Source organism: Coloeus monedula (genome assembly GCF_965178545.1).
Source record: "Coloeus monedula genome assembly, chromosome: 7".
Classification (NCBI taxonomy): Eukaryota; Metazoa; Chordata; class Aves; order Passeriformes; family Corvidae; genus Coloeus; species Coloeus monedula.
The window spans coordinates 17,384,772-17,412,073 of record NC_138787.1 but is presented as its reverse complement, the minus strand read 5'-3'; the positions used below and the strand labels follow the sequence as shown (position 1 = coordinate 17,412,073).

Below are 27,302 nucleotides of genomic sequence, written 5' to 3'. Positions count from 1 at the left end.
CATGGATGGCCTAGGAACAAATTTTGCTATCTCAGAGTACGGGGCTAGAAGGGACTTTGATGATCCTTGTGTGTTCCAACTCAGGGTGTTGTATGATTCTAAGACTTTGAGAAATTTTCCAGTCCAATCCTCTTATTAAGGAAGAGCAAATCATATCCAAGTCTAAAATTGCTCCTAACAAATATTAGTTTAAAAAATGTGTCCTAATAACATCCCTTGTGGGTAGTTTGAAATTTAAAAGCTCTTGCTGAGACTTTCTTTCCTGAGGCAGAGAAAAGGATGGAACTGCAGGGGTGGCACCACCCTTGTGACACCACCCTCATGAGAGGTGGAGCCATGTGTGTGGTATTTTGAAGTCAACTTCTTTTTGGGTAAATTCCTCAGTTTTGGAATAAGTGATTCTAAACAAGTCTAATTCCACATAAAGAAAGCTTCATTTTATGATACTTCATATCCAAAAGTAACATTGTTACTGAAAAGGTGAGGATGCTGTGATGGAATATTTGGTGGAAAAGAAAAATCAGAAATGTAATGCCTGAAGTTCTGAAACAGACCTGGTAAAACAATTTCAAAAGGAAATATTCTGTTCATCCAGGGAAAATGAAATGGTTTATTCTCTTTTATTTGGAAAATAAATATTTTGCAGTCAAAAGTTGAGAAAGAAGTTGGTAATGGTTCCCTTAATCCCCATACATGGGGCATGTGCAGACCCAGGGACTGAAGGCTGTGATTGTGTTCCCCCAGTCATGATGCTTTGCACTGGGCTGCTTCTCATGAAAATACCTTTGGAATCACTGAAGTCCTGAAGTACTGGCGCTGTACTTGAGAATTGTCCTTGGATGAGGATTCCACAAGCATATCAATTTCACTGTTATTTTCCCATTTTTGTCTCTCCTTCATAATGACCCTTGTATTGGGCATAGCTCAACACTCCAAAACTGTGGGATGAGGCACAGTTAGGATTTTTAGGGGGTTTTAAGAACAGTTTGTAGCACTGATGCAGCAGGAGACAAGTATCCACACTGCACTGAATAATTGCTCATTTTATCCCTCTGTGTCTGGCCTTTTGTTTAAATGAAAAGCTATATGAGATTGTGTGATTTCTAGTTGAGAAGTAATCAATACTGATGTTATCTAGTAGATAAAAGACTTATGCCTGCAGCTGATCATCTAAAGGAGAAATCAATATGGTGAAGCATCTGTTGGCAGAGATGCAGAGACTCTCTGCTTGCCCCAGGGGACTTGGAGTTTAATTTGTCCCCCTCAAGTGCCAAGTACTTCCTTGTAGGGAAAAAGTAATACATATGTGCTTCCCTTCACAGAATGGAAATAGATTATTGAAGCAAAACATGGGGAAGTAAAAAAGGTGGATTTCGAGTATGGCATTTACAGACAATAGGATAGTTAGTTTATGCTTATTCAGGGGAAAATAAGCTGAATAAAGGTTTATATTAAAATTCACTACAGTATGTATTATTTGGGATAGAGCTTTTCACCATTCTCAAAATACCAAGACCTTATTGAAAATATTAGTTTTGAAATTTGCTGTTACATTTGCAACTATATTTTCATAATAGTAATATTGATGTTATCAGGGCTGTGTAATTTATTTGGAGGTGTTAGGAAAGACTGACAGCGCTTGGCTTTGAACAGTTTTTTAGGAAATGTGGAGACAAACAAGTTTTTTTCCCTTTAAATGTTTGATGCTACATGACCTCCTTCCTTTCTTGTTAACTTTTCATAACATTGCTGGGAATTATGACAGATCAACTGAGAAAATGCAATTTTACAGCTTTTTAAGGTATAATTAGTATAACATTAGTATGGCTTCCTCATAGTCTGAGGAAGCTGGCAATAACAGATTTTTAAACTGATGCAGAATACTTTTGATTACAGTAGTAGCAAGAGTATAGAAATAAAGGCATGACTCTGTCTTGTTCTCTTCAAGAATATTGTTCTTTGTTGCAATTATTAAAGGATCAGGGGCATGGATCATTGATAGAATTATGGGATCAATAAAAGAACTGTAGCAATAGGCCTGTAAGGAAAAGGCCTGTGTGTGAGAAAAACTCTCCATGGGAAAATTCTTGTGTGAAGAAAAAAGAACAGGGCTGGGAACAAAGAGGGAGTTTTGAAACGATGCAGCTGTACTGATAAGATGTGCTGACCGGGAGAGAAGGGAGGTGAACTCTGGGTTCTTTTAATCATAACATAACTGTAGAAGCTTGCCAATCTAAGTCCAATGACGTAGAAGTAGAAATTCGCTTTGATAAGTTTTAAGCCACTTAAGAGTTAACAAGCTGGTATACTATATAAGTGCCTCTGGATTGCTAATAAATGGAGTTTTGCTCTTATCAACCATATTGGTTTTGGACTGCAATTTTCTCCCCCTCCCGAAGCCCGGGCCTCTCTTCTTTTTACAACTCCAACAGTTCTTTACCTGTTAACTGTGTTATATTGTAAATCTGGCTTGAGCTGCACCAGTCACCGTGCAAAAGAAGTGGTGTGTACCAGAAATATGCTTTAATTGGCTCCATGAAAGGCATACAACTGGTTGTATCTCAAATGGTACAACCAGTGTTTTTCTCTAGAGAGAAAATTAGTTAGCTTTCCTATAAATTTCTCATAATACAGTGAAAATTAATGCAGGAAAATAAAAAAAACCCCTACCTTTTGCAGTTTTCTGGAGGCTCAATTAGCCAGTGAAGCTATGTCATAAAATGCCTTTGAAGATTATCACTAGCTGCACTCAAAATCAACAATAAAGCAACCTCTTCTGCTAGTTTTTGTGATTTGGAGGAAAAACTGGGACATCCAGAACCAATGTAGCTTGTACTTTATAGATCAGAAAATTTAAATTTCTTTATGATTAAGAAATAGCACGAAGGGCACTCTTACTATACACCTTACCTGCTAAGGGTTAGACTTCCAAAAATGTTTCTATTTAGTAGTTTTAAATGAGATACAGCTAGACATAATATAATGACCATGTAGTTTGGTACCTAAATAGGTTGATTGAAAAGCCTGGCTCCTACTCATTATCTTGCACTGAAGAATTTATGCCACTTGTAAGTGCAATTTTTCACCATGTGTGTGCAGAGTTAATTAATCAATGTGTCTTCATGCTTTTTCACCAGGAACCTGACAGCTGGGAAATCATAGAGGGTCTGAAAATAGGCCAGACCAATGTCCAGAAGCCAGACAAACATGAAGGTTTCATGCTGAAAAAGAGAAAATGGCCATTAAAAGGTTGGCACAAGGTAAAGGTCTCATAAACCAGTCAGAATGTTATTACCTTATTTTATGAGTTGGGAATTTTTTTGTCTAGACGAAATTAGGATGTCAAATAAATACCCATAATTTTGGTGTATGACTTTTTCTTCCACCTGTGTATAAGAATTAGTTTGCAGACACAGTTCATGGCTCTCAAATCACAGTGCTCTCTGCCTAAGGTTGTATTCAAAATCCAGATGGAATTTGTAAATGCCGCAGATGCCTTGTGTTTTAAGAGGTTTAATCAGTACCCCTTTTTTTCTTTCCAGTCTATTATAACAAAGTGTAGCTCTGTACTCTAACATTGCTTTGAGTTTACATTGAAGTTACACAGCAGAGGAGAGCTGATGGACTTTTCCATGTATCCAAGGTGTTTGTATAGGAGAGCATTCCCCTTCAGGTCTGCTGACAGGAGTCTTGTTCAGCTTTGTCCCCAAATTTTTTTGTCTTCTTCACTGGAATCTTCATTGTGGGCATACAGTGGGACTATGCATTTTTGCCGTAAGATATCTGTATTTAAAAAAACCCCAAAACATCCCAAAATTCAACCCCAAATCTCCTGATTCTGTTTAGTTAATTTGGATACATATCTCCATGCATGATTCTGCCTTTTGTTAGCCTTACACTTGGTGTTCTTAAACCACTTTTTCTCTACTTAATACCACAATAATTGCATTTCCTACCCCCCCCCCCCCCCCCCTCCTTTTTAGCAACAAGATGTGTGGTATTGATGCTCACTCATATTTTTGTTCCTAAGGGTACTTATAGTAGAATAATTTTCAGGGACAGAATGATTTTTACTACAAAAGGTAGTTAAATAATTAGCTATTCATGGTGTTTTTTCTGGGAAAGCACTAACTTTGGTTTTTTTTCTTGCTAAACACTGTGGGAATTAGTTAGGTCTGAATCTAAATGCAGTCCATACTGGTGTAAATTACAGCTTTTTTCCTAATTTCTCTCTTCTTTCTGCATGTTGTGCTATGTTATACATATGCCTGCCACCCTTTATTTCCTGCATGCTTATCTACATTTGATGTTTTGGCTTTGTTTTACTTAACTAGAGTTTGTCATTTCAGCAGCCAGATACTTAGACATTAGCTGAATTTAGTCTAGACAAATTAATGGATTTCAAACTGACATAGCTGAAACATGAAAAAGTGTACCAATCCCCCACCCCCAACAAATCATTCTGACCCTCCAAAAAAAATCAGTGAGTTATGTAAGAATTTATGGAATAAACCACTGCTCCCACACCTTTAAAATACATTATATTAATGTGTTGCTATTTGGCCAAGTGTCTGTTTTGGTAACGAACTAATTTATAGGTGAGTAAAAGGAGTCCAACTTTCACAGCTCTGTAAAGGTGATTACTGATGATCTGGATTAATTTAGAGCAGTTACCTGTGTAGATAATTTTTAATGTGATTAAGAACTGCACATTTTAGCATCCCCCTCTACTCTGCCTTACATTTCTCCTTGGGAGCTATGCTGAACTTAGGTTTTGGAACTTTGGGTTTGTTAATAAGTTTATTTTTTTTCCAACGCCAGCCTGGATATCTCAGAGTTTCCATAACAATACTTTGTACTGAGGGTCCAGTGAGGAACTTCAGAGACAGTAATTGCAGCAAGTGCTGTGTTAGTGTTCTGCTAGAAAAGCTGTATATAGCATCTTTTGTCTATGGAACATTGCATGTCATATTCTGACAGTCCTGAATGTGCTTTAGTAGCATACCAGGTGTAGTGTGTGCAACTTGGTGAACTTACCATTCTCTGAAGTCCGGTGTGCTTTGGAATGAAATGATGATGAAAGATAATTTTCTTTTGTGTATGCAGCTTAGAGAGCAATATGACATGAATATCATGTTCTTGTGAAGTCCATTAGTGACCATACCTACCTAAACCCCCCCCCCCCCCAAATGTTCCTGTTGTTTTGACATCTTATTCAAGAAGTTATGTCTCCAGGTGTGCTGGTTTCAGCTGGGGTAGAGAAAAGCACTGTTTTCCTGCCCTGTGTGAGATATTGGTACCATCTGTTGTGTGACTGACATAATTTCCAGAACTTTGGGGGGATTTTCTGCTAACTACTGACCCTGCTCATAGTGTTAATTTAACAGGTTTACCTAAGGAAACCGTTGTCCTTCCTTTCCATGTCACAACAGCTTTGAGAAACAAGCAGAATATTTTGCTGTGTTCTGGGTTTTTAACATAGATTAATGCTTTAGGTTACACTCTAAAAATAGGAATTATGTGCTATTACTTTGCATGTTTTTAAAGTTAGCGATGATAAACACAAATTAGTGAATCTCATTTCAGGTCCAGTTTCCTGCTAGGCTTTATCTTTGTGCTGTGCGTCGAAGTCTGCATTAACTTGACAGCAAAGAAGCTTGAGTGATGTGGTACAGACAAGCTAGGGAAGCTTTAATGGAGGGAGAAATACAGTGTGAATAGGGGATTCTGCTCTCAGTTCGGAACTGCTCAGCAAAATAAAGGTGTGGCAATAGCAGGGGCATCATCAGGTTAGGCCAGTCCTGGTAACCATGTCAGGGAAGATAGAGTGTATCACTAACACCTAAAACATCAGCCCTCCCATGACCTGGGAATGTTCTGGGAATGCTGCAATATTTGCTCTGGTGCTAATACCTGTATTACCTAGATTAACACTAGAAAAGGTGTCTTCAGCATGAACTGCAATCTCTTCTTTACTTCACTGAGTAGAGGTCTGCCACAAGGCACAAAGTTTTGGATGGTAGACCATGGTCTCTCAGATGGTCTTCCTTTTGAGATGTAGATCTTGCACTAGGAAAAACTTCTCAGTTTCTGGATAGGGAAGGTACGTTGTTAATTTGAAATGTGACCAGATTCTGAGGGAAGAAAAACAGGAAGAAAATTAAGAAACAGATGTAATTCTCTTGTCCTACAGTCTCTTTCTTACAGAGTTTATTACATTGCCTGGAAAACTGGAGAAAAAAAAATACCCTTCATTATCAAAGTTTATGATAAACTTAGAACATGATGCTGAAAAAAGAGAATCTAGGGTTTTTTGTTTAGAAGATAGTTGTCAAAAAACAAGCAAGAAAATTATTTACTACTGTATTTATCCTCCCCTTTCAACCCCCAAACATTCCTTAATTGTTACAGGGTAATCCTTTTCCAGACGAATTGTTGTACACAGTTTAAATTGCATCTGCTCATTAAGAAGGAATGTTGTTGGTTTTTTTCTTATAATTTCAGAGGTTTTTTGTCCTGGATAATGGAATGTTGAAATATTCAAAGTCACCAATTGATGTAAGTAGAGTTGAAGACTATTTTAAAACTTTAAATGAAGTTCAGCCTGCTCATACTCAGTGTAGGCGTATTTATGACAGTACACGCATGAAAGTTGTTGATGGATTTAAAGATAAATCATGTAAGATTTTGGTTATGTCTTCAAGAATTCTACCTTTTTTACTTCTATGGAAATGTAAGTTAAATTACTTTAAGTAGTTTCTTGAATGAAGCTGCTTGAGAGATTAACCTGACTGTGTATTTTTCTTTTCCAATTTTTATGTCAGTCAAAGCTGATTATTCTGAGATATTTGGATAGGACAAAGAATTGATAACAATGTACTCTAGAGATGTAAAAGGTAGCAGTAAATTAGTTAGATCTGATACCAATAATTATCAAGTCGTAGCAGCAGGGTGTCAAGTATTGTCTAATTTTCTCTGCTTCTCACTTTCCCGTACCTGTGTGCTGGTGTGAACCACTTAGCACACCTAAACTTTAGAGTTGGCTTTGTACCAAGCACTTCTTGTGAGATACTTTTCTCTGACTATAAATATAATAGTGGTTAAGTGGTCAGTCTGAGTGCAGCTTTTGTTTTTTAATATGGCTTTATGTTAAAATGTTTATAAAATGGGAAACCATTTCAGCACCAGATAGTTTTCTGTAAAATATGTAGAAAAAGTGCATGATACTTCTAAATTTTTACCCTGGTGTTTTGATTTTAGATACAGAAAGGAAAGGTCCACGGGAGCATTGATGTTGGTTTATCAGTCATGTCTATAAAAAAAAAGGCTCGTAGGATAGATCTTGACACAGAAGAACACATCTATCACCTAAAGGTAAAAAGTACAAGTACATATTTTTTTCCATTCTCAGTGGAAATAAATAAAATTGTAAAAGATCGTGCAGAAAAGTAATATCTTGAATGCTTTCTTGATAATAAATTGTTTTCCAGGTGAAATCGCAGGATTCATTTGATGCGTGGGTTTCAAAGTTACGGCACCACCGGTTGTACCGTCAGAACGAGATCGTGAGATCTCCGAGGGATGCCAGCTTTCATATATTCCCCTCAGCATCTACTACAGAGTCTTCACCAGCTGCCAATGTGTCAGATGGAAAGGTGTGTAGTGTTCCTTGGTTGAAAATTCATGGCTTGCCCATGGGCAGTTTCAGTGAGCTCTTGTAATGCCAATAAGACAGGAGCTTCCCCTGTGGGAACTGATGGCCAGCAAAAAGCTGTGAGCGTATGCAGCTGAAATCAGCTGAAATACTGTCTCATTAGCCTTACTTCATCAATGGGCTGCTGTAGAGATCTTGCAAAGTATTCACCACCTGTACAGTCTGCACTAGCCTTTGTCATCAGACCTAAGTCTGCCTCTTTGCTGATTTTTCCTCCTCTTAAACAGCAGCTTTCCTAACTGGTACCTAGCACAGTCCACTTGTGGGGTTCTTGGTTTGATTCTCCAACATGCTATTCATGAAAATCTCTGTCTTTGGGAACTATGCAGACAAATCACAGATCTCACTGAGAACACAATGCATACTTTGGTTTCTATTCTGAAGTAGTATAGTCATTACACTGACAAGGCAACACAGCAACACTAAATTTAAGCATTTTATTTTGCTTTAGGTGCAACAAAATAACTACCCCTGGCAGCCTCCTATACCTTGCAGTAATAGCCTTCCTGTCACCTGCACTACTGGTCAGAGTAAAGTAGCAGCCTGGTTGCAGGACTCTGAAGAGATGGACAGATGTGCAGAAGGTTAGACTTTATCTTTTCATGCCTTGTTCTTTCAGCAGAGCTTCTTGTTGATATAAGAAAGAGTCAAGTCAGTAAAGTGGTTAAGTTATATCCTTACATGAACATGTAGTAGCTCTTCAGGTAATTACATACTTGTGGTGGGAACTTCGCTCTCTATGTGTTTTGGGATGTTGCTTTTAAAATTTATCTTAATAATCTGTAGTACGGAGTTATTTTAATAGATGTCATTGTTCAAATATGATCACTTTTTGAAGTCCAGACTTTTTGCTGACTCCTATAGAAATAACAAGTGTTCAACACCTCTGAAAATAAAACTTTTACTTGGATGCCTTACTACAAGGGGTGTGGACATTTAACTTTTATAATGCAATTAAGTGCTAACAATGGATACCATGGCAAAAAAAGAGTCTGAATTGAAGCACCTAATGTATTTTTATTTTATATCTGTTAGATCTTGCTCATTGTCAGTCTAACCTTGTGGAACTCAGTAAACTTCTTCAAAATTTAGAAATACTACAGAGAACTCAGTCAGCACCAAATTTCACAGACATGCAGGTAAGTATGCTTGAACATAAATCATTACGCTGAAATATTTGTTCTTTCTCTTAAGGGAAATATAGAGGTGTTGTCTGTTAACTCACAATGTTTTTCTGAAATAATAGTAGATCTTGGATGAAATGTTTATCTTATATGTTTATTTTAATCTTGTGTAATACTGTTTCTGTTTCATGTGTAAACAAATAGTTAGGATGTATTTAGTATTTGAGTTAAATAGGACAAAGCAAGTGATTAAGTAATTTGCAAAACAAAACTGAGGACTGTTACAATAGAACATATGTTGTATTTAAGGAGTTTTTGTTGTGTTGAGTAAGATAACATGTTAAGTTTTTTAAGGATTGGAGACCCAAAGACCCTCAAAGACAAAGTTGCATGCTCTAGAAAAGGGGGAATAGCACAAAGGTCCCAAGTTTTGGACTGTCTCCCAGTTCAGGGTGAGTTTTCCTCTTAACAGAAAGCAGTGGCAGATCCTAAATCATAAATACTTCCTTCCATTTTCACTGAATCCTCTTGCCTTTACAAATATCTACATATAGGAATCCATGAGAATTTCAAGATCTGGACCTAAATATTATGCACCCATGAAAAAAGGGTACCGGTAGTTTTGCTAAAGGAGCAAACTGTACCATGTGTTTATAAAAGTGTATGGATAGCTACAGCTGATCCCTGCTCCAATTTCGGGCCCCAGCAGCAGCATTCTTCTCCTTGCTTTCTAATTTGTACATGTCTAATGCTACAATTCTTTACTAACTTGCTGTATTGTCTGTGTTGCTTGTGTCAACTTAATAGCACTTAGTCGCTTTTAACTATTTGTGTAATGTAGGCTAACTGTGTAGATATTTCAAAGAAAGACAAGCGGGTGACGAGACGATGGAGAACAAAAAGTGTCAGCAAAGATGCAAAAATTCAACTTCAGGTACTGAATGCACCATGTTTTACTTTTCACTGTAGAATTTAGATTAAATTCTAAGCATGAAATGTTATATTAGCTGAAAGTAGGACGTCAATGTGCTGTCTTTTACGTTTCTGATGAAGTAAATTAAATCTCTGTTGTTCAAAACCTAGACAAGATAGTGAGAAAAGTACGGATTTTATTATCATTCATATGAGAACATTGCCATCTAGGGAAAGGAGTGGGATCTGAATATCAGTCAATTAAGGCATACAAAACTCAATATACATGCACCATATGGGGATACTGCCATTCCATATCAAAGTTGCAAAGAAGGGCAGTTGAACAGGAGACATCAAGTTAAAAGCAGAATGAAATACTAAACACACCAGTTGTCTTTGTCAAGATCTATACTTGGAATATTACCAATTATAAGTATTTTCACAAGCCGCCTGTTATGGAAAAGGCTAATATGGGAACAAATCAAATAACCAAAAAATAAATTATGTGAAGCAAGAATTTACTCCATCCTTCCCTAGAACTGAAAGGTAAAAGCACAGAAATAAGAATCATGTGCTTGTATTGCTGCACTGTGTTTTGTTGGAAGCAGTTGTGTGTTCTGAGGTCTGATCCAAAAGCTGATCTTTTTTAAAACTAAGCAACTGGTAGTGAAGACCGTTCAACTGGCTTTGGGAGCTAGCAGTCACCACTGTGATATCTGCAACTGAGTAAAGAAATGTCAGCAACTTTTAATCCGTTCAAATACCTTGAAATTCATACAGATTTTGAAAGCTTCTAATATGTCCCCAATAGGTGCATTAAGGAATTTTCATTTAATTTGGATTAAAAAGGTTTATTAATAAAGGACTTTTTGTGATTGATGTCATGTCCTATTATCTGCAATTGAAGGATCACAGCTTTTCCCTGGTGCTGAATAACACAGGGAAATTAAAATATCACAAAAATGCATGCAAGTACTTGGTGCCTGTGAAGAGTCAGTCACCACTGCATGTCTAAAATCTAAATCCTATCCACAAAAATGGTGAAAGCAGTCAATCTATGATGATTTATGGTTGTTCATAGTGAATAACGAGCTGTTCCTGTGTTATCTACACTTTGCCGAAGTATCTCTGGCCTGGGCTTCCATCAGAGGCACCTGACTCTCAAACTGCTGTTTGTGGTTTGGCAGGAGTGTGCCTCAGCTCCTGAAATTTTCAAATAGGATTGCAGGTTCCCCTGAGAGGGTGTGTGTGCATGGCGCTGCTCTACATGGGTCTGTCACTTCTGGGTTGATAACGAACTCTGCCTAACTTGGGTCAGCATGAATTCCTGGAAAGCTTCATGCTGCAAATATAAAGCTTTTTTTTTTATAGCAAACTATTAAGTTATTGTTGACTGATTTATAAACTAATTTGCAGTGAAATGGAATTGTAAGGAAGACAAAGAATACTTGATGGCTACTCCATTATCTTGCCTAGTTTGATAGACTCAGTTTATTCTTCCAAGGGCTGTCTAGAATTCTCCTGAATTCTAGAGCTGTGATCTGTAGGAAGATGGCCTCACTGACTCATTGTGTTATTCCTAATTTGCTTAGGTTGCCAGTAATATGTGGATTTCCTCTGTTGCCTACATGCCCTTTAAGCTAATTAACATTTTGTTCTTCTGTTAGGCATTCCTTCTACTTCATTGGCCTTCCTTATTGCTCAGTTTTTCAAGACTGCTTCAAGTCTTTCTGAACTGTTTATCAGGATATCCCCTACTGAGAATCATTTTGTCTGATTTGTGATCATTGTTTTCATGGTGCTTACACATAATTTGCTATTGAATGGTTGACATTTGGTACTAATAAAATTTCTTTTGTACTATTACTTTCCTCATACCTCCATATCTCTCGTTAGTTTTAGGGGATAATGCTAATATTAACAATTTAAGCTAGTTTCAGTCTTAATTCCATTTAGAGTACTTGCACCTATTTATTTCAGAATGAGCAGATTTTAACTACATCAAAGACCTTCAGATTGTACGATGTTGAGAGCATCCTTCTGGGGAGCATAAAATTAGGGAGCTTTATATAAAGGTGTGTGCTCTGTGAGTGATGGGGAATGAGGCTGTGATTTCTGCTGGCTCAGTATCCACTGCATATGAGGCAAGGAGGGAATTCTCCCATCCAGATTTTGTATTGCACTTGTTACCATTTTTTTGTTAGTAAGATAGGTTTTCTTGTATTCCTGATAACACATTCTGCAGTATGAATGCTAGGTGTGTAATGTATTTAAAACATACTTTTTCTTGAAAGTAAAGCTGCTTGATTTGTTTCCTAGAAATTTATATTTACCACTTAAATATACCAGTTTTGTGTGCAGTTGACTTTGCTCACTTTGCTCATAACTACAGCAGGGTTACTCCCTGAAGTAAAACTGATCATAGCATGTGTCTACACATTTTCAGGTTTGGGTGTTTACTATTGCTAAGTTATTTAGAATTAAGAGCTGAATTTACAGGCCTTTACTCAAGAGTAATATATGAATTCTCTAAAGAAAGATTGCTTTTATGAAGGAAGTTAATTTTGTTTTTAAAAAGCCTATTTAAAATTGTATGAAAATGGCCTTCAACAACGGGTTAGTTGACCTGTATTAATTCATTTTACAAATTATACTTTTCTGCAGAAACTGAGTTGTAGGTTTTGGTTTTGTTATTTATTTCCCTTTGGGTAAAAGGCTAAGTTATCATTCTCATGACAGCCTAAAGATCTTCAAATGAAGAAAAAAACCATTACTGCAAAACAATAAAGAACCAGTGATATTTTGGTTCAAAATATCAAAAGCTCAAAAGTTGTGAAGTTCCAAGACTTCCCAGGGAAAATAGTTTAATAGAGAACTGTATACTATGGAGTAAGCTGAAAAATCATCTTGCTCTACTGAAGCTTTCAGCTCAGAACTGAAACCAGACCCAGACTAGCTTATTGCTTTTTCCCTTAAGTATTTCTTTTTATGGTAACTCCGATTATGACCTCTCTTTCTATTATGTTGAGGAGAGTGTGTGGTTCTGCAAAGCTCACTATTCCCATTTTAATAATGCATACCTGCAATCATAATCTTATATATATATGTGTGTATGTATTTCTGCATATCTCTTTCTGTACATAGGTTTTTCCCTATCATTAGATAAGAATATTCTTCCATACTCTTATTCACAGGATAGACATAATTCTGTAGAGCACAAAGAGATTTACATCATGCCTATGATCTGGTCTCTGCTTTAACAGAGTTTGTTCTCAGTATTTCAGAGGTTATGTACATGTTATTTTAATGTGAGAATCATATAAAATATTGCACCACAAGTCTTTTACTGTGTTCATTAGACAACCCTTCCAATTGTCAGTGGCATTGCCACTAATACCAGCTAGAGGGTGAAGTGTTTGGCCATTCTCCACCATAGCAGCCCTACTGGGAATGTCACAGAAGCAAGACAGTTCAGCTAATAATTGAAATACAATATCCTGTTCTTCAGCATGGTGTCCATGTATCCAATCTGTACATTGTTATTTGTATGGCAATCAGGCTGTTTGCAGAAAAATAAAAATGTATAGAGATCTAAAAATACTGAAGTGACTATAGGTGAAGATATAGGGGAAGAAAAATGTAAAGGAATTGAGATTTGTTTTCTAAAAGCAGAAAGGTGTATTTCCTAGTCTTCCAAAATCTTAAAATGGCTTCAAAATAATGACATTTTGATTAAAGATTAAATAGAATGACTTTATGATAGGTGGGAAGCTCCTCTGCATTAGACAGTTACTTGTTTGACTTTAATGTACCGTGACAAATCTTCTTACAAGTAAAATAAATGTAAAATTAAGCAGGATCAGGATGAGGTCACAAGTCAGGCATGCAGAAAAGGAAGCAGTTGTTGAAATACTTAGTTTTTATTTGTGCTGCTTTATCTGAGCTTTTGCCTTGGTTTGGAAGCCAAGCCTTCAGCAATGGGAAAAGCAGGTGGAACTCAGAAAAGTGATGTGTGGAGAAAATGATTCAATAGGCTCAAGGATGGATGTGGAAATGCCAGAGCTATGTACAGGAATATTTACATAAGAAAACTCACTAGATAACATACACACTGAAAAGTTTTACTGTTGAGACACAGGCATCTTCAGTGACCACAGTTTATGCACTTCCACTATTGCAAAGTGATCTCTTTCAGAATTCATCTTCTAGATGGTCAAGTGACCGCAGAGTTTGATTTTTTTTTATTTTCTGGCATGCTGTAGCATCCTTTCTGTTCTCTTACTCCATTATTGCCTTATGACTCTGAATGGCAGTACTAATAGATATTTTTTTGGTAGTCTTAGTGAGTGCACTGCAGTCCAACTCATCTGGAGATAATTTTAATGAAGTATCCAGCTTTTTATGTCTCTGGCATGCACAGCTGAAAACACATGATATGTCCTCAACATGTGTAGGCCATAAGAGTTAACAAAATTTAAACCCACTTAAAGACTCTCCCTCTCCCTTTTCTGATCACCTTTCATCTTCCTGTGTCCCATCACCCCTTCCCTTCTCTTTTTCTACTTCCTTCTTTTCTTGCATTCACTGTCAGGAAGGGCCGGCACCGAAGGGCCAGTTCAGCACAACACGACGCCGGCAGAGACTGGCAGCTGCAGTGGCTACAACAGTGAGTGGATTTAAAACTCAAGGGATAGCTCTAAAGATGGGAAGCTGTGTAACTTGATTGTGTAATAAGCTTATGAAAATGTTTCTTGCACTTTTTGGAGGTGTCCCTGCTACCCACTTTCAGCTGAGTTTCTTAGAAGGCCCAACATAAAAGTATTCTATAAATGTGGGTCTGAGCTTGTTTACATGGTACGTATCCCTCCTCCTTTATGCAAGTGCAAGTGACAGACTCAGGCCCTGCACTGAATATGTCTTTGACATACTATACAAAATAGAAAAAAATTACCAAATTCTGTTAAAAGATGTTGTGACAGTTATAGCAAGACAACAGAACTAAGGAGATTTGTTACAAATAACCATGAAATTACAAAACTTTCTGGTATTTTTATAAGTAGTACAAGGTTAGCCTTTTCATTTGAGGCACTGTCTGTTAACATTCCATAATCCCAAAAAGTCATATTACTACCTCAGTGTCTGTATGTAGTTTTGCTAATTCTCTAAGTCTTTGTCAGGAAATGTGGAGCTATGAAATCAACACTGGGGCTGGGAATTAGTTGTGGGAAGTCCTGTTTGTGAAATTGAACTACCATCAAAAGGATATCTTCAGCTACTGCTTTATCAAGAAAGTACTCATTAGGAAGGCCCAATATAGACATTTGTACTAATCCATCAACTGGTAAGTACAACAGTGAGATAGGGAAGACTGTGCAGCCAAAGATTGAAGTGAGCTTTAAATGCATACTCCTTATCTAGCCCAAGCAGTGAATTTCTTCACCAGGCTGAAGTATTCCAGGGTCTGCTGTTACAGGCCGGAGCTGAAATCCCCTAGATCAGACATAGTTTCTGCTTAAGCCTGACTGTCTTGAGTTCCTGCTATCTGAACCACGAACTCTGTTATTGCTGTGCTGTTTTAAAAAGTATGAGACATATCAGTGTTTCTCCAGCTTCCAAATTAACTCTTCTAAATTTATTCCTCTGTAATCAGTGGATGCTGAATGTCGTGCTCCATAATTGAATTGCTGTTTTGACTCTGTCGGTCTGCCTGCCTAGCACAGAAGTTTACCCAGTTCCCAGTTTACTCCGTTTGCTCGGGGCTGAGCAGTGTTGGTGGGAGGCTCTAACCAGAAGGTTCAGCAGCAGTTAAACAGCTTTGGCAAGGGTTGTACTCCTTACCTAGGGAGTGCTTCAGTGCAAATGCAGCTGGACTTGGAGTGGAAAAGTAAGTAAGAGTACAGCAAATTGCTGAGTTGTTACCTGCAGCTGAAGTGAGGACCTGTTGAGGGATGTCTTGGAGGAGCTGGAAAAAATTTAGGAGGGAGAAAAGCTAGAGGCACCAAAATGACTCTGTGGCTCTGGCAGTGTTCATGGCCATGGCCTGTTCTTCCTGGCTGATGCACAAAATGGTTGTTTCTCCCAGACAGTGAAGCTGCGTGCATAGACTGAGGAATACAGAATTATATCAGCTAAATGCACAGTAGAAAGAGGTTTTCCTTACAACCCGCTTGACCAGGAACAGTCTGTTCCTACATGAACACGTAGTTCTGAAGAAGGTGATGGATGAGTGGGTATAATGCCTCTGGTGTAAAGCAGGAAGTTGGGACAAGGTTCATCTGAGGTGATGTCTAGAAGTATCTGTGTGGAGAAAACTAGAGTGATGCATCAAGAATCTAAATATTTTTTCAAAAACCTTCAAAACAATAAAAAACAATCAAAAAGAGAATAGGTAGTAAATAGAGAACAGGATCAAGTCACTATTAATATAGAAAGCACATCAGTGAAAGGAAAAAAGGGGAAGAGAAGTATATTGGCTGTGTTTCTTGGACTGTTGCTTATTCAAGAGAATGAAAATGGCTGTTTAATTTGGTTGTTTTCATCTGTTATGGAAAGTAGCTTGGAAAGTTTTCTAAAAAATGCATATGAGGAGAGTTCATGTCAATCAACAATTCAGTATTTTTGGTTCTTGTATTTAAAGCAGTCAGCAAGGCTACTTGTCTCTGTCATGTGAATGTATATTTCTTGCATGTAGTGTGACGTGTTTGTAGAACATGTAAATTCTGGTTCTAGGACATAATTGAAAATACTATTTTTTCAATAAGCCTCACTGCAGAAACATTTCTTTTCAGCCTGGCCAGCTGAGGTTTGAGGCAGAAATGATGGATCTAAAGCAAATCTCTTCAGCTTGATTCATTACAGAGTGACACAGAGCCCCCCTGGATGTGTGGGCAGCCTGCCTGCAGCTCTGCCAGTCCATGTGTGTCTGGAGAGCTTCCCCCATCACCACAGGCATGTGGGGCTGGGGGGACTCTCCCTCAAGCTCTGGCATGATAGCTGGTATCAGCTTCTTTCCTGCCTTCTGGATGGTCTGGAGGGTTGGGTTTGTGCTCCACACACAGAAATACAGTGTAGATACCTACTCTGCGCTCCTGGAGCCACCTGGAGCAGTTGAACCTTTGTGGTGCTCCCAGAAAGTTCTAAGAACATGCTCTCCCATTTAAGAAGGGGAAAGGTTTTGGAAAGAAAATTTGAAATTAACCTACATTTAGCCACAGTAGTCTGTTAACCAACTTTTGCGGGGCTCTTGAGAGAAGCATTCTGGCACTTGTGAAGAAGATAAAAGGTTAAGTAGCCAGTACGAATAGAAGGAATTTATTCTACATCTTCTGTTAATGAATTCTTCTTGATATGAGGCTAAAACGAGGTCCAGTAAAAAAATACCTACTTTGTTGATATAGCTGGAAATTGAAATACATGAGAGCAGGAATAAAGCTTATATTAGATAGGTGCTATAGAGTTATTATTTAATGTGCTATACGTATCTGGAAATCGAGAAAGAACAGAGTGGAAAATGTATTTCACCGAGTACGCTCATGAGTGGAATGATTAATAGATCCAACAGGATTTTGAGGGTTTCATTGGAGAATCAGAACCTAAACCTAAAATGTGTGTTGATGTCTGCTTTTGCAGAAGAAATTGACAAAACCATTCCCTGATCTAATCAAATAACAAGGTACCAAGTTCAACCACTGATGGCAGTACAGAACTAATCTGTTGATAAAAATTCTTAGTAATATGACTTTTTATGTTATCTGCTGCTCTTTATCATGCCTTGGAAGAGACATTTTGTATTTTGGCCCCATTTTTCATATTCGAATAATTAAATTGGGCTGCAGTGTAAAAATTCTTGATTTACACATTTGATCAATCTAATGAAATTAATTAGATTTAATGTGCTAAACAGTGCTTGATATGTTAATCAGTGCTTAATATTTAAGTAACAAAATGTAGTTCTGCATGCCTTTCTGTTGCATTTAATTTGAAAGTTGTGTTCTTGGTCTGATTTTCATATAAATATGTGTAAATGGTGACATGAAAGTAAAATAGAACATACATGCACACATGCTTCACATATATAGCAGTGGTAGCCATATAGTGCTTATGTAGCATATAGGTAACTGCTATACATGATACATGTATATTTAACTTAGAAAGAGTTGCATGTACTTTTTTTTACTACTGTACCTGAAAAGTAGAGGAGAAAGAGAAGTGGAAAGATAATAAACTAAATTCTTTGCTCCATCTTACTAAGCTGTATCTCTCTGCATTTATTTATGGTTCATGTATTTTAAATGAAAATCAGGTGGAGTTTTGATTTTATTTTGTTGCTATTGTTTATTTGTTTAGTTAAAAAGAAAATAGAAAGACTGTATGCTTCTTCCCTCTTCATAGTTGCCAGTACAATGAGTTTCAACTGAAGATTTATGTGTAGTTTTGAAAAACTTCAATGATATATTTGATAATATTATATCCTGTTTCTAGATCTGTGGAGGAACTTGCATACTTCAAATGTTGGTATTGCAACAACAGACTCATCTACAATTACACCCAAATGTCCAAATATAAAGGAGCATGTCTCATGGTTCAATTTTCCAGTAATTTTCTAAGCATTAGAATGGAAATCATCCATTTTTTGTAAATGTTAGAATTTAAATACTCCATCATTAGCTGTTAGCTGTGTATTTAGGCCTTATGTTTTCTGTTTCAGTGAAAAAATTTAAGAGAAGTCTGCATCAGCTGTGTTGAGATTTAGGAGAGTAAGAAGTTACATGTTCACTCTTACCATGTTCTTTGCGTTGTGAACTAAGTCTTTTCAGAAGAAATTTGTATTTTGCTTCAACAGAGTCAAAAGTTTGGTTACACCTTATACAACATTTCTTCTCTGTTTCTCGCTGTAGGTCCCTTTCAGTGCTACGATGTCACCCGTTCGATTGCATTCATCCAACCCCAACCTTTGTGCAGACATTGAGTTTCAGGCTCCCCCAAGCCATGTAGCAGACCCTCTGGAGTGCTCTACTGAGTACATGAAGCTTCAAGAAGAGTTCTGCTTGATGGCACAAAAAGGTAGCTAGGGATGCCAAGCCTTTCCTGTAATGTGCTTCTTTGTTGTGTTTCTTTATTGCCTTCACTTAGTTATGACCAGTTCTTTCATCTGCATTAGATGATACTTTACAAGAGTTTTTAGCTGTTCAGGTGGCTTACGTAAAGGAAACATGGATTATCTTTCTTACATTTTCCATGCATGTCATAAATGTAGAGATAGGTAAACTCTGAAATTGTTTTCCAAGTCTTCTGAACTACTTTCTGCATTCTGTTAATGTGACTGAATTTGCAAACATTTTTTTTTCCCTCAACAAAATGCATTGTTTCTCCCGAAAAATGATTCAGAATGTAACTGCTACACATAATGCTATGAATTCATTTTTCTGCAATATTTTCTATGTCAGTGGAATCAATGGAAAAAGAGCTTATTACAGTAATGTACTTTAGAAATGCAATTTTATTGCCAGTAAGTGAACGGTTCTGCAAACTGAAAAGTAGCATTTTAAAAAGGTTTTGTTATCAGTTTGCTTTTATATAACAAGCATGAAAAAAAAGTGAGACTGACATCTTAAAAAAATTCAAAAAGCTGTTTAAAGCCACGTAATCCTCTTTATTAGTACAATATTAAGTCCTAGCAGAGCTGATGTTTCTGTTACTCTGAAAAGTACAAATAAAAACCAGAAAGAAAATCACACACGTTGGACACAGTTTTTCCAAAAATGCACCTTTCCTTATGTTCAGCACCAAGAATATGCTGAGATGAGATATGTGTGAACATAGGGTGTGCACATTACAATCGCAAGCTGTAAGTGTTTGTGCTTAATTTGGCATGGGTTACTTGAAGTTCAGACCCTTGTTTCGAATGTCCATAACTGTGGGATGGAAGTCTCACTCTCTGTCTTTATTGATGAAGTATTGTAATAGATGTCAATGTGATTTCTGTAGCAAAGGAAACACCTGTTTTATGTTTTTCTTTTTGCTTAGTGCATTCTCTTTTGAAGTCTGCCTTTAACAGCATAGCTATAGAGAAGGAGAAGCTTAAGCAGATTGTTTCAGAGCAGGATCTTACAGGCCACAATGCTCAAATAGCTCACCTCAGACAGTCTCTCTCTCAGGTATGTTCTTGATCTAATTTCAAGCCCATCTAGCTTGCCTGATGCACTATTTCTTTTGTATTTTGGCCATTTCCTGAAGTAAAAGGACCCAAGAAAAAACCAAGTTCTCAACCAGAACTATGGCATATTCTGTTATGATGTAGATCTAACTTCAGTGCATGTGGAGGTGAAGGATATTTGTGTAAGCATGTATCAGTTATGGTTTTCCAAAGTAAAGAAAAAGGATCAAATGTTTTTATAAAAATGCTGGATGTCTTTCTTGGAGCACAGCCAGGAAAATATTCTTGTTTTTGTAATTAAGTTTTAAATTTTGACTGTATATTGTCAGATTTGTTTTATATGTCTGTGTCTCTAAATGCAAAAGGAATCTTGGGTTGCAATATAATCATGGGTAAATAGGATTTCCGGATACACACCTGTTACTCTCCAGCATCTCTCCCACTTAAGCTAAAGGAAAAATTGTAATTTGCTTTAGTGGGAAAGAAGAAATAAGCAACAATAAGTCCTCAGGTTGCAAAATAATTCAATTTTTAAGATTCATTGTCAAGGAAGCATAAAAGCATTTGCTGGATTGGTGTGGAGGACTGCATCTGCAAGAAATATTGAGTAAAGGTTTAAGGACAAACCTTTCTATAGATAGAGATGCATATCATGTTATGTAGATTGATTTCTGTGCATTGTGATAAAAAAGGATTAGGGGCAAGAGATAAGGGTAAACATTTCTGGTTATTGACACAAATTTGTCTAAGACCTGTGGGTATTTATTAGCAACTTGCATTAAATAGAGAATCATGCTTTCTTCTTGGTCCTGGCCTCCAACGTTAATTTAAAAGTCACTGTCACATGTTAGTTCACTGTCTCAATGAAGAGTAAGTGGAAAATTGACTGTGACTCAGTTTGTCCAGTCTCATGACCAGGTTTGAGCCGATGAAGAAGCTGCTGTCAGGCTGCTGTTAGTCATTACCTTCCCTTTCTGAGGGATGCCAACAATGAACGTACCCAGATCATTTCAGAACAAAGCAAAATTGGGTAATTTAAACTGTTTGACGACAGTTTAAGCTTGCCTATTTTCCTTTGGTCTTTCTTTGTTTCAGTACATTCATGCAATCTATTCCTGAATCTGCACTAGGGGGAGACAGAAGAAGGTTCTTACTACATTGTAACAATCCTTTTTTACTAAAACGATATGTCCCTCTGTTCTTTTCTATAATCCTCAGATGGGAATATATTTAGGTTAAGTAAGCCGTGTTCTAGGTTTGTAGCATATTATACTTCTGGATTTCAGAATCTGGCGCACAAGTCTTACCAAATAACAGATTATATATATATATATATACATATATATATATATATATGCACCCAAATTTATAATCTAGGTTGGACTTTAAAATAGGAAAAAAATCAGCATATACCAGACACCATTTGAATTCTGTTGGTATTTGTGATACTGTAGTGGGTTAGTAGTTTGAAATAAGTACAAAGGCAAATCTATAAAATAGATCTGGGTGGGCTGACAATGATACTTGCAATTATGTTGGTTTTACTGGAAATGAAGCAATCTCTGTTTGAAGCCTCTGAGTGCTGATAACCTTGACTCAGAAGGGGCTGTATAGTTGTAAACCAAGAATTGCCTCTTCAGCCATTTTGTGGGTAGTTCCCATTTATTGTTCTGGAGTTTCACTCTTTCTTGCTGCATTCACTCCCCATTTCCATAACGTACATAACCCACCAGTACACCTACCAAAGAGCTCTCTGAAGAACTAAGGTAGAATGCCAGTGTTACATTGTGGGACAACATCTGTCCCTGCTGTCTCCTGAAGGCAGAGTAACCAAAGATGAGATCATGTTAGAGAGGATCTCAAAATAGGCATCTCCTTATGAATGGAAGAAAGGAGGTTCTGTGATTTTTTTTTTTTAGGAAATTGCTGGAAAGACTTTTTTAATTTTTTTTTTCTTTTTTCCTTTTTTTCTTTTTTGTTTAATGTTTGCATTTTAATTTTAAATGAAATGTGCAATTTTTATTTTAAGGCTCTCAACCAGAATGCTGAACTAAGGAGTCGCTTGAACAGAATACATTCAGAATCTGTTATTTGTGATCAGGTTGTCAGTGTAAATATTATCCCTAGTCCTGATGAGGTAAGACTTTGGCCTTTAATGGATTTAGAGTACGAACAAACCTTGCTAATTCTCACTAAATAGCTGTAACACATCTGACAAATTATTGAATTTTTCGGATTGGCAAACATTCATTCATAGAAAAAGTCAGGTTATATTTCCTTACATACAATAAAACTTTGGTCTTTTGTTTTCCATATGCCAGACGTGAAAGAACTCATCTTGGTCTCTTTAGAGGAACAGAGAAGGACTCCAGTTTTGGAATATTAATTGTTGGTTGTGGGAATTAGTGAGGTTTTACTGTATTTGAATGTATCACACAGTAGCTAACCAATTCTGTATATTAGTTTCTTGCCAAATCAACAGAATAATTTAGTATTTAATGGCCTGATTTTGCAAGTGCCTAAGGGGCCTCACATTTAGTATCTTGAATGGTACCGTTAAAAGGTTCAGTCTGTGAACCAAGCACTGCACTAATATTTTTGCAACACCTAGTCTTTCTTGTTTTGCTTTCCTTAGTCAACAGATTAATGAACATTTGTATTAATAACAGTGAGCTTCCCGTGTGACAAATCTGAATTTGTGGACTGTAATATATTCCAATTATTATGGTCACTTTGGCAACCATTCTGCTTGCATTTTACAAAAATGTTTTTGATTTGTCATTTGCACTATTTCTTTCTATGCATATGCCATTTCAATTAACACAGTCTTGTCTCCTAATTATTTCTTCCAACAAGCAAGAAAGGTAAAACTGTATTTGTTTATTTGCTTTTTGAAAACACCCAAACAATTTTTCCAAGAATCCAGCATGCTGGAGGCTAGCAACAGAAGATAGAAGTAAAGTGGTGCCACAGCACAGCAATCTGCAGTGAAGTTCTAGACAATGGCCATCTCTTCTGTTCTGTGTTTTTTGTTGGTTAGCTGTTGCTTTTTCATTTGTTCGTCATTGTCTTGGTAGAAGTGTTCCTGACTGAAGAAGTTTTTCAGAGAAGTTTCCCGATCTCTCATTCACTTATCTTGCTTGTTTTATATATATCTATAATCATGCAGCATGTAGATAATGCTTGTGTGAGGGTCTTTTTCAGGTAGGAGCACGTGTATTTTTCCAAGTCCCTCTAGTTTACAGGAAACCTCAAAATTTTAATCACTTCCTGTAAAGATTATGGTAAAATGAGCTTCTGTTTTCATTCTAATTCATCAAGCATCACAATCCATCTGCAATCTTTTAAATCCTAATGGAAAAGGAATGGGTTTTGACCTCTTGCCTTGTTTATGCTTTTTTGGGATGTTTTGTTAGTGCATTTTGAGGTAACTGTATAGAATAATTCTACAGGATTAAGATGTCAACAAAACCATATGCAGGAGTTCTGGAATAAGATTAATGAGGATTGTGCTACAATCTGAAGAGTTAACCATGTTTAGAAGGGCTTCAGTAGTTTCATCTGTATTATCTCACAGGAACAACATGCTGTATAAATTAAGGGATTAAGTCAGAAACCTGTTTCCCCCCACAGTGACAGATCCTGTGGTAAAATGGTACAGGGAGAGAATCTTAATTTTTCTTAATGTGATAGTTTGCAGGGTTAACACTGAAATCTGGTGTTCCTCCCATCACTAGCAGGAAGAGGAGGGTGTGTTTCATTTTTAGCTTGCTGCACTACTGACGTACACATAGCATCATTTTGAATCCTTGACTTTGCTGTTACATTTCTTTATAATAACCTGTAGAAAGTTCATTCCCTTTAGTAGTATTGAGCCAGAGTTAATGGCATAATTCAAATGAGATTTGGAGTATAAACATAGAATAAAAGCCCATAAAAATATATTATAGCTATTCTCCTAAATATTCTAACTTTTTAAACATTGTTACTAAACGGGTTCACACAGTCATTTATTTGGAAAGTAACTTATAACTGCCTGACCTTTTAAACCTTTATAATTAAATTTAGTTGTATCAAAGCTAGCTCCCAGTGATGTAATTTGTTATTACCAGATGTCATTTCATCTAAAATTGGTGGTTGAACTTGTCTGACACAACCCAGCTATTGTCCACAAAATTATTTATCTGCATAGAGAACCAGATCTGCAATTTCATGCTGCTAAAACTTGGCAGTAGATGCTGGGCAGACCTCAAATGAAGACGTGGATCTCACTGTTTAAAAGGCAGTTCATTTTGTAATCCTCAGTCTCATCTGTTAGGTACACACAAAGTCCTACTAAAATGCTGTCTGTACTCTCTGTGCTTTTATTTGGCATAGGAAACTTATTCGGGTGATTTATCCGTTCTACGCATATTTCTCTAATATTAGAAATAATACTTTTACTATTCTGTGCTTTACTTACAGACGGGTGAACAAATTCATGTCAGTTTGCCACTGTCTCAGCAAGTTTCTAATGAAAGCAGGCTTTCTATGTCTGAATCAGTTTCAGAGTTCTTTGATGCACAGGAAGTGCTTCTATCTGCCAGCTCGTCAGAAAACGAGGTAGGCTATGACAGCAGGTGGCAGCTGGGCTGCTGGACAGAGTTAGGTAGTGCTACCACTAGTGAATCTTTTTAGTAATGCTACTTAGAATAAAAAGGTATTGGAATGTATAAAGTGTGGATAAACAAACCTGAGACTGCCACAGAAAGAGGTGTAGGAGTTACCTGAAGTGTAAAACTGAGTTGAAAGTTAGTTGTGTCAGTAATTTATGTTCAGTACATGTCCTTTCTAGGCTGTGGCAGTTCCACCTAAGGATGACATAGACAGTTACATCTGACTGTGCAGTCAATTAAATTTAGATTTTAAAATATTCTTTAAAAAGTTTTCTACTATATATGTATATAAAGTTATTCTCTGTAATGAGAGGAATAGTCAAAAAAGTAATATTTCTGGAAAAAACAGTTGTGTAAAACAATTCTCAAAAATAGTCTTTTTACTTACCTGATGGGATTCTTGTTTTGCAAAATGATTTTTATATAATTTGTTTGCTGAAACACAAGTTGCATTTTATTGTTTGGTTCTTTATAAAAAGCACAAATCTGACTACATCTTCTCACCTCCCATCCCTAGCACATTATGTTATCAATTTTTTGTTCATCCCTGATCTTACTTGAAGCCACCTTTTTTAGATCTCATGTCTGTATTTGGATTATAAGGAATTCAGAAACGTGAGGATGGCTAGCATTTGTTTTGACACTTTTAGTGCGTTGGCACTATGGATTGATTGAAACATATAGTTGATTTAGTTAATAGTTCTAATTGGATACGGATTATTTCTTTGGATATTTGTTTCTCAGTTAACTATTTTTGTTTATTTTGGTAGTATATTTTATATGTATTTGAGTTAATGGATATTTTATTTATGTTTTAGGCTTCTGATGATGAATCTTATATCAGTGATGTGAGTGACAATATATCTGAGGACAACACCAGTGTTGCAGACAACATTTCTCGGCAAAGTATACTGTGTTTCAAACTTTGGGAAATTACGTTGGTTATGTTCATGTACCAGAATTACTGCATGTCAATACAAGACCAACTCAGCTGAAAACAGTGAAGTTGGGCTTGCTTGTTCTGGCAGTGATTTGGTTGAATGGAGAACTCTGTTTTTCTTAGTCTGGTGCTTTCTTATGATCATATTTTTTTCCCTTCCCAGTTCTTAATGGTGAGCTGACAGGAGGCGCATTCAGAAATGGACGGAGAACTTGTCTCCCAGCTCCCAGCCCTGACACCAGTAACATCAATCTGTGGAATATTTTGAGAAATAACATTGGCAAAGATCTTTCCAAAGTATCCATGCCAGTTGAGCTAAATGAACCTCTGAATACTTTGCAACATCTTTGTGAAGAGCTGGAATACAGTGAGCTCTTGGACAAGGCTGCTGAAACAGATGATCCTTATGAACGCATGGTAATGCATTTAGTGTAGCACTTCTGTCTGTATTAAAAAGGGAGCTGTTGAGTGGGGTCTGTGCAGGGTCTTCTGTTTCTTCTCCTGGTCACAGACAACAGACCTCCCTGCTGGGTCAGAAGAGTGTTGTTACAGGTGGTAGGTTTGATCTGAACAAGGCTGAGGGACTTTTCTTGACTTCAAACCAAGTCCTGCAGTTGTAACTCATTTATTTAAGATTGATCTCACGCTCTATGGCTGTAGATGTAGGCATTGGCAGTTTCTAACCCTGCAGCATCCTTTCCTGGCTTTCAGTGATCAAGTCCAGCAGCCTTAATCAAGTCTGTGACTGGCTTATGATTAATATAGGTGTGAATAAGATGTCCTCCCAGGCAATTTCTGATAGAGAAGTTTCAAAACACCAAAACAAAGTTTGCCAGGGCAGCCTGTCTTTGACTCCCCTGTAAGTATGTTTTGGGTTTTTAACTGACGGCCAGCAGCCTGTGCTCAGCTCTCAAAGTGCTTTGATCTGTCATGTTTCCTTTTCCTCAGAAGATGCAGGGAAAGGCTGTAAGGGAAAGTTGGCAGTGTTGTTGCTGAACATATCTACTGTTTCCTGGTATGGGTTGGCAGCACTGAGGATAACCAGGAGAAGAGAGGTTGCCTTTGGCTATCATACAATAGCACACTCAAGTCCCTGAACTGCCGTGTTGACAAGGCCTGCAGGAGAGTGAGGAGTCCTAAACACTGAAGAAGTTGAAACTGTCTTGCAAAAGGGAGTTGAATTATACATCATCACATTCTGTTTTCTTCCAAGACTCGGGAGATGATCCTAGTGGGTCCCTTCCAACTCAGAATATTCTGTGATTCTATCCCTCACTAAAGGAGGGAGATTCTGTAAGGAGTGGGCAGGATTGTAATGAGTAAAGCAGGCTGATTGCCACCTTTGCTGAAAAGTTTGGAAGGTCAGTATTGAAGTAGTAAGGAGAATTCAGGAAGGAAAAGCCATGGTGCAACTGAAAGCTTCCTTGGAAACGTGGATTCAATCCCCTTCTCTGCTACAGATGTCTACTGCAGTACTTGGGAATACAAGCCAAACTTTTAAAATCACCTTAACAATGCAAACTGCACACCTGAGCTGAGGCATATGGGACTACTTGGAAAAGAGGTGAATACCCAAAGCTTGTGGCAGCAATGCTGTGAATGTGTTGCTGCTTGTTCACTGTTCTCTGAAAGATCAGGACTTTGCTATCTCCAACAAGCAGTGGAAACCTTTTTACTTCATATTGCTCTCGAATCATAAGGATAGTAAGCTCCTTCATTTCTCTGCAGTGTCTTATAATTAAATTGAAAAGCAATTTGAAATTAATCTGAAAGCAGTTTTAGAAGAATGAAGGTTTTTACT

General features: G+C 37.2%; 1 protein-coding gene across 4 annotated transcripts in view; it reads left to right on the top strand.

The window, feature by feature from the left end:
- OSBPL6 (oxysterol binding protein like 6) overlaps positions 1-27,302 on the top strand; it is a gene marked incomplete at both ends in the record, with an annotated part of 47,116 nt that overhangs the window by 12,255 nt on the left and 7,559 nt on the right. The window contains 14 exons of one of the 4 annotated variants that reach the window (XM_082285554.1): positions 3,138-3,260; positions 6,505-6,558; positions 7,261-7,374; positions 7,491-7,655; positions 8,166-8,298; positions 8,750-8,853; positions 9,680-9,772; positions 14,342-14,416; positions 18,648-18,813; positions 19,777-19,907; positions 21,936-22,043; positions 24,371-24,508; positions 25,380-25,467; positions 25,665-25,918. In XM_082285554.1, the coding sequence (XP_082141680.1) occupies positions 3,138-3,260; positions 6,505-6,558; positions 7,261-7,374; positions 7,491-7,655; positions 8,166-8,298; positions 8,750-8,853; positions 9,680-9,772; positions 14,342-14,416; positions 18,648-18,813; positions 19,777-19,907; positions 21,936-22,043; positions 24,371-24,508; positions 25,380-25,467; positions 25,665-25,918 (1,746 nt within the window). The remainder of the gene's footprint in view (positions 1-3,137; positions 3,261-6,504; positions 6,559-7,260; positions 7,375-7,490; positions 7,656-8,165; positions 8,299-8,749; positions 8,854-9,679; positions 9,773-14,341; positions 14,417-18,647; positions 18,814-19,776; positions 19,908-21,935; positions 22,044-24,370; positions 24,509-25,379; positions 25,468-25,664; positions 25,919-27,302) is intronic. The other 3 variants (XM_082285555.1, XM_082285556.1, XM_082285557.1) reach the window with 3 other exon arrangements.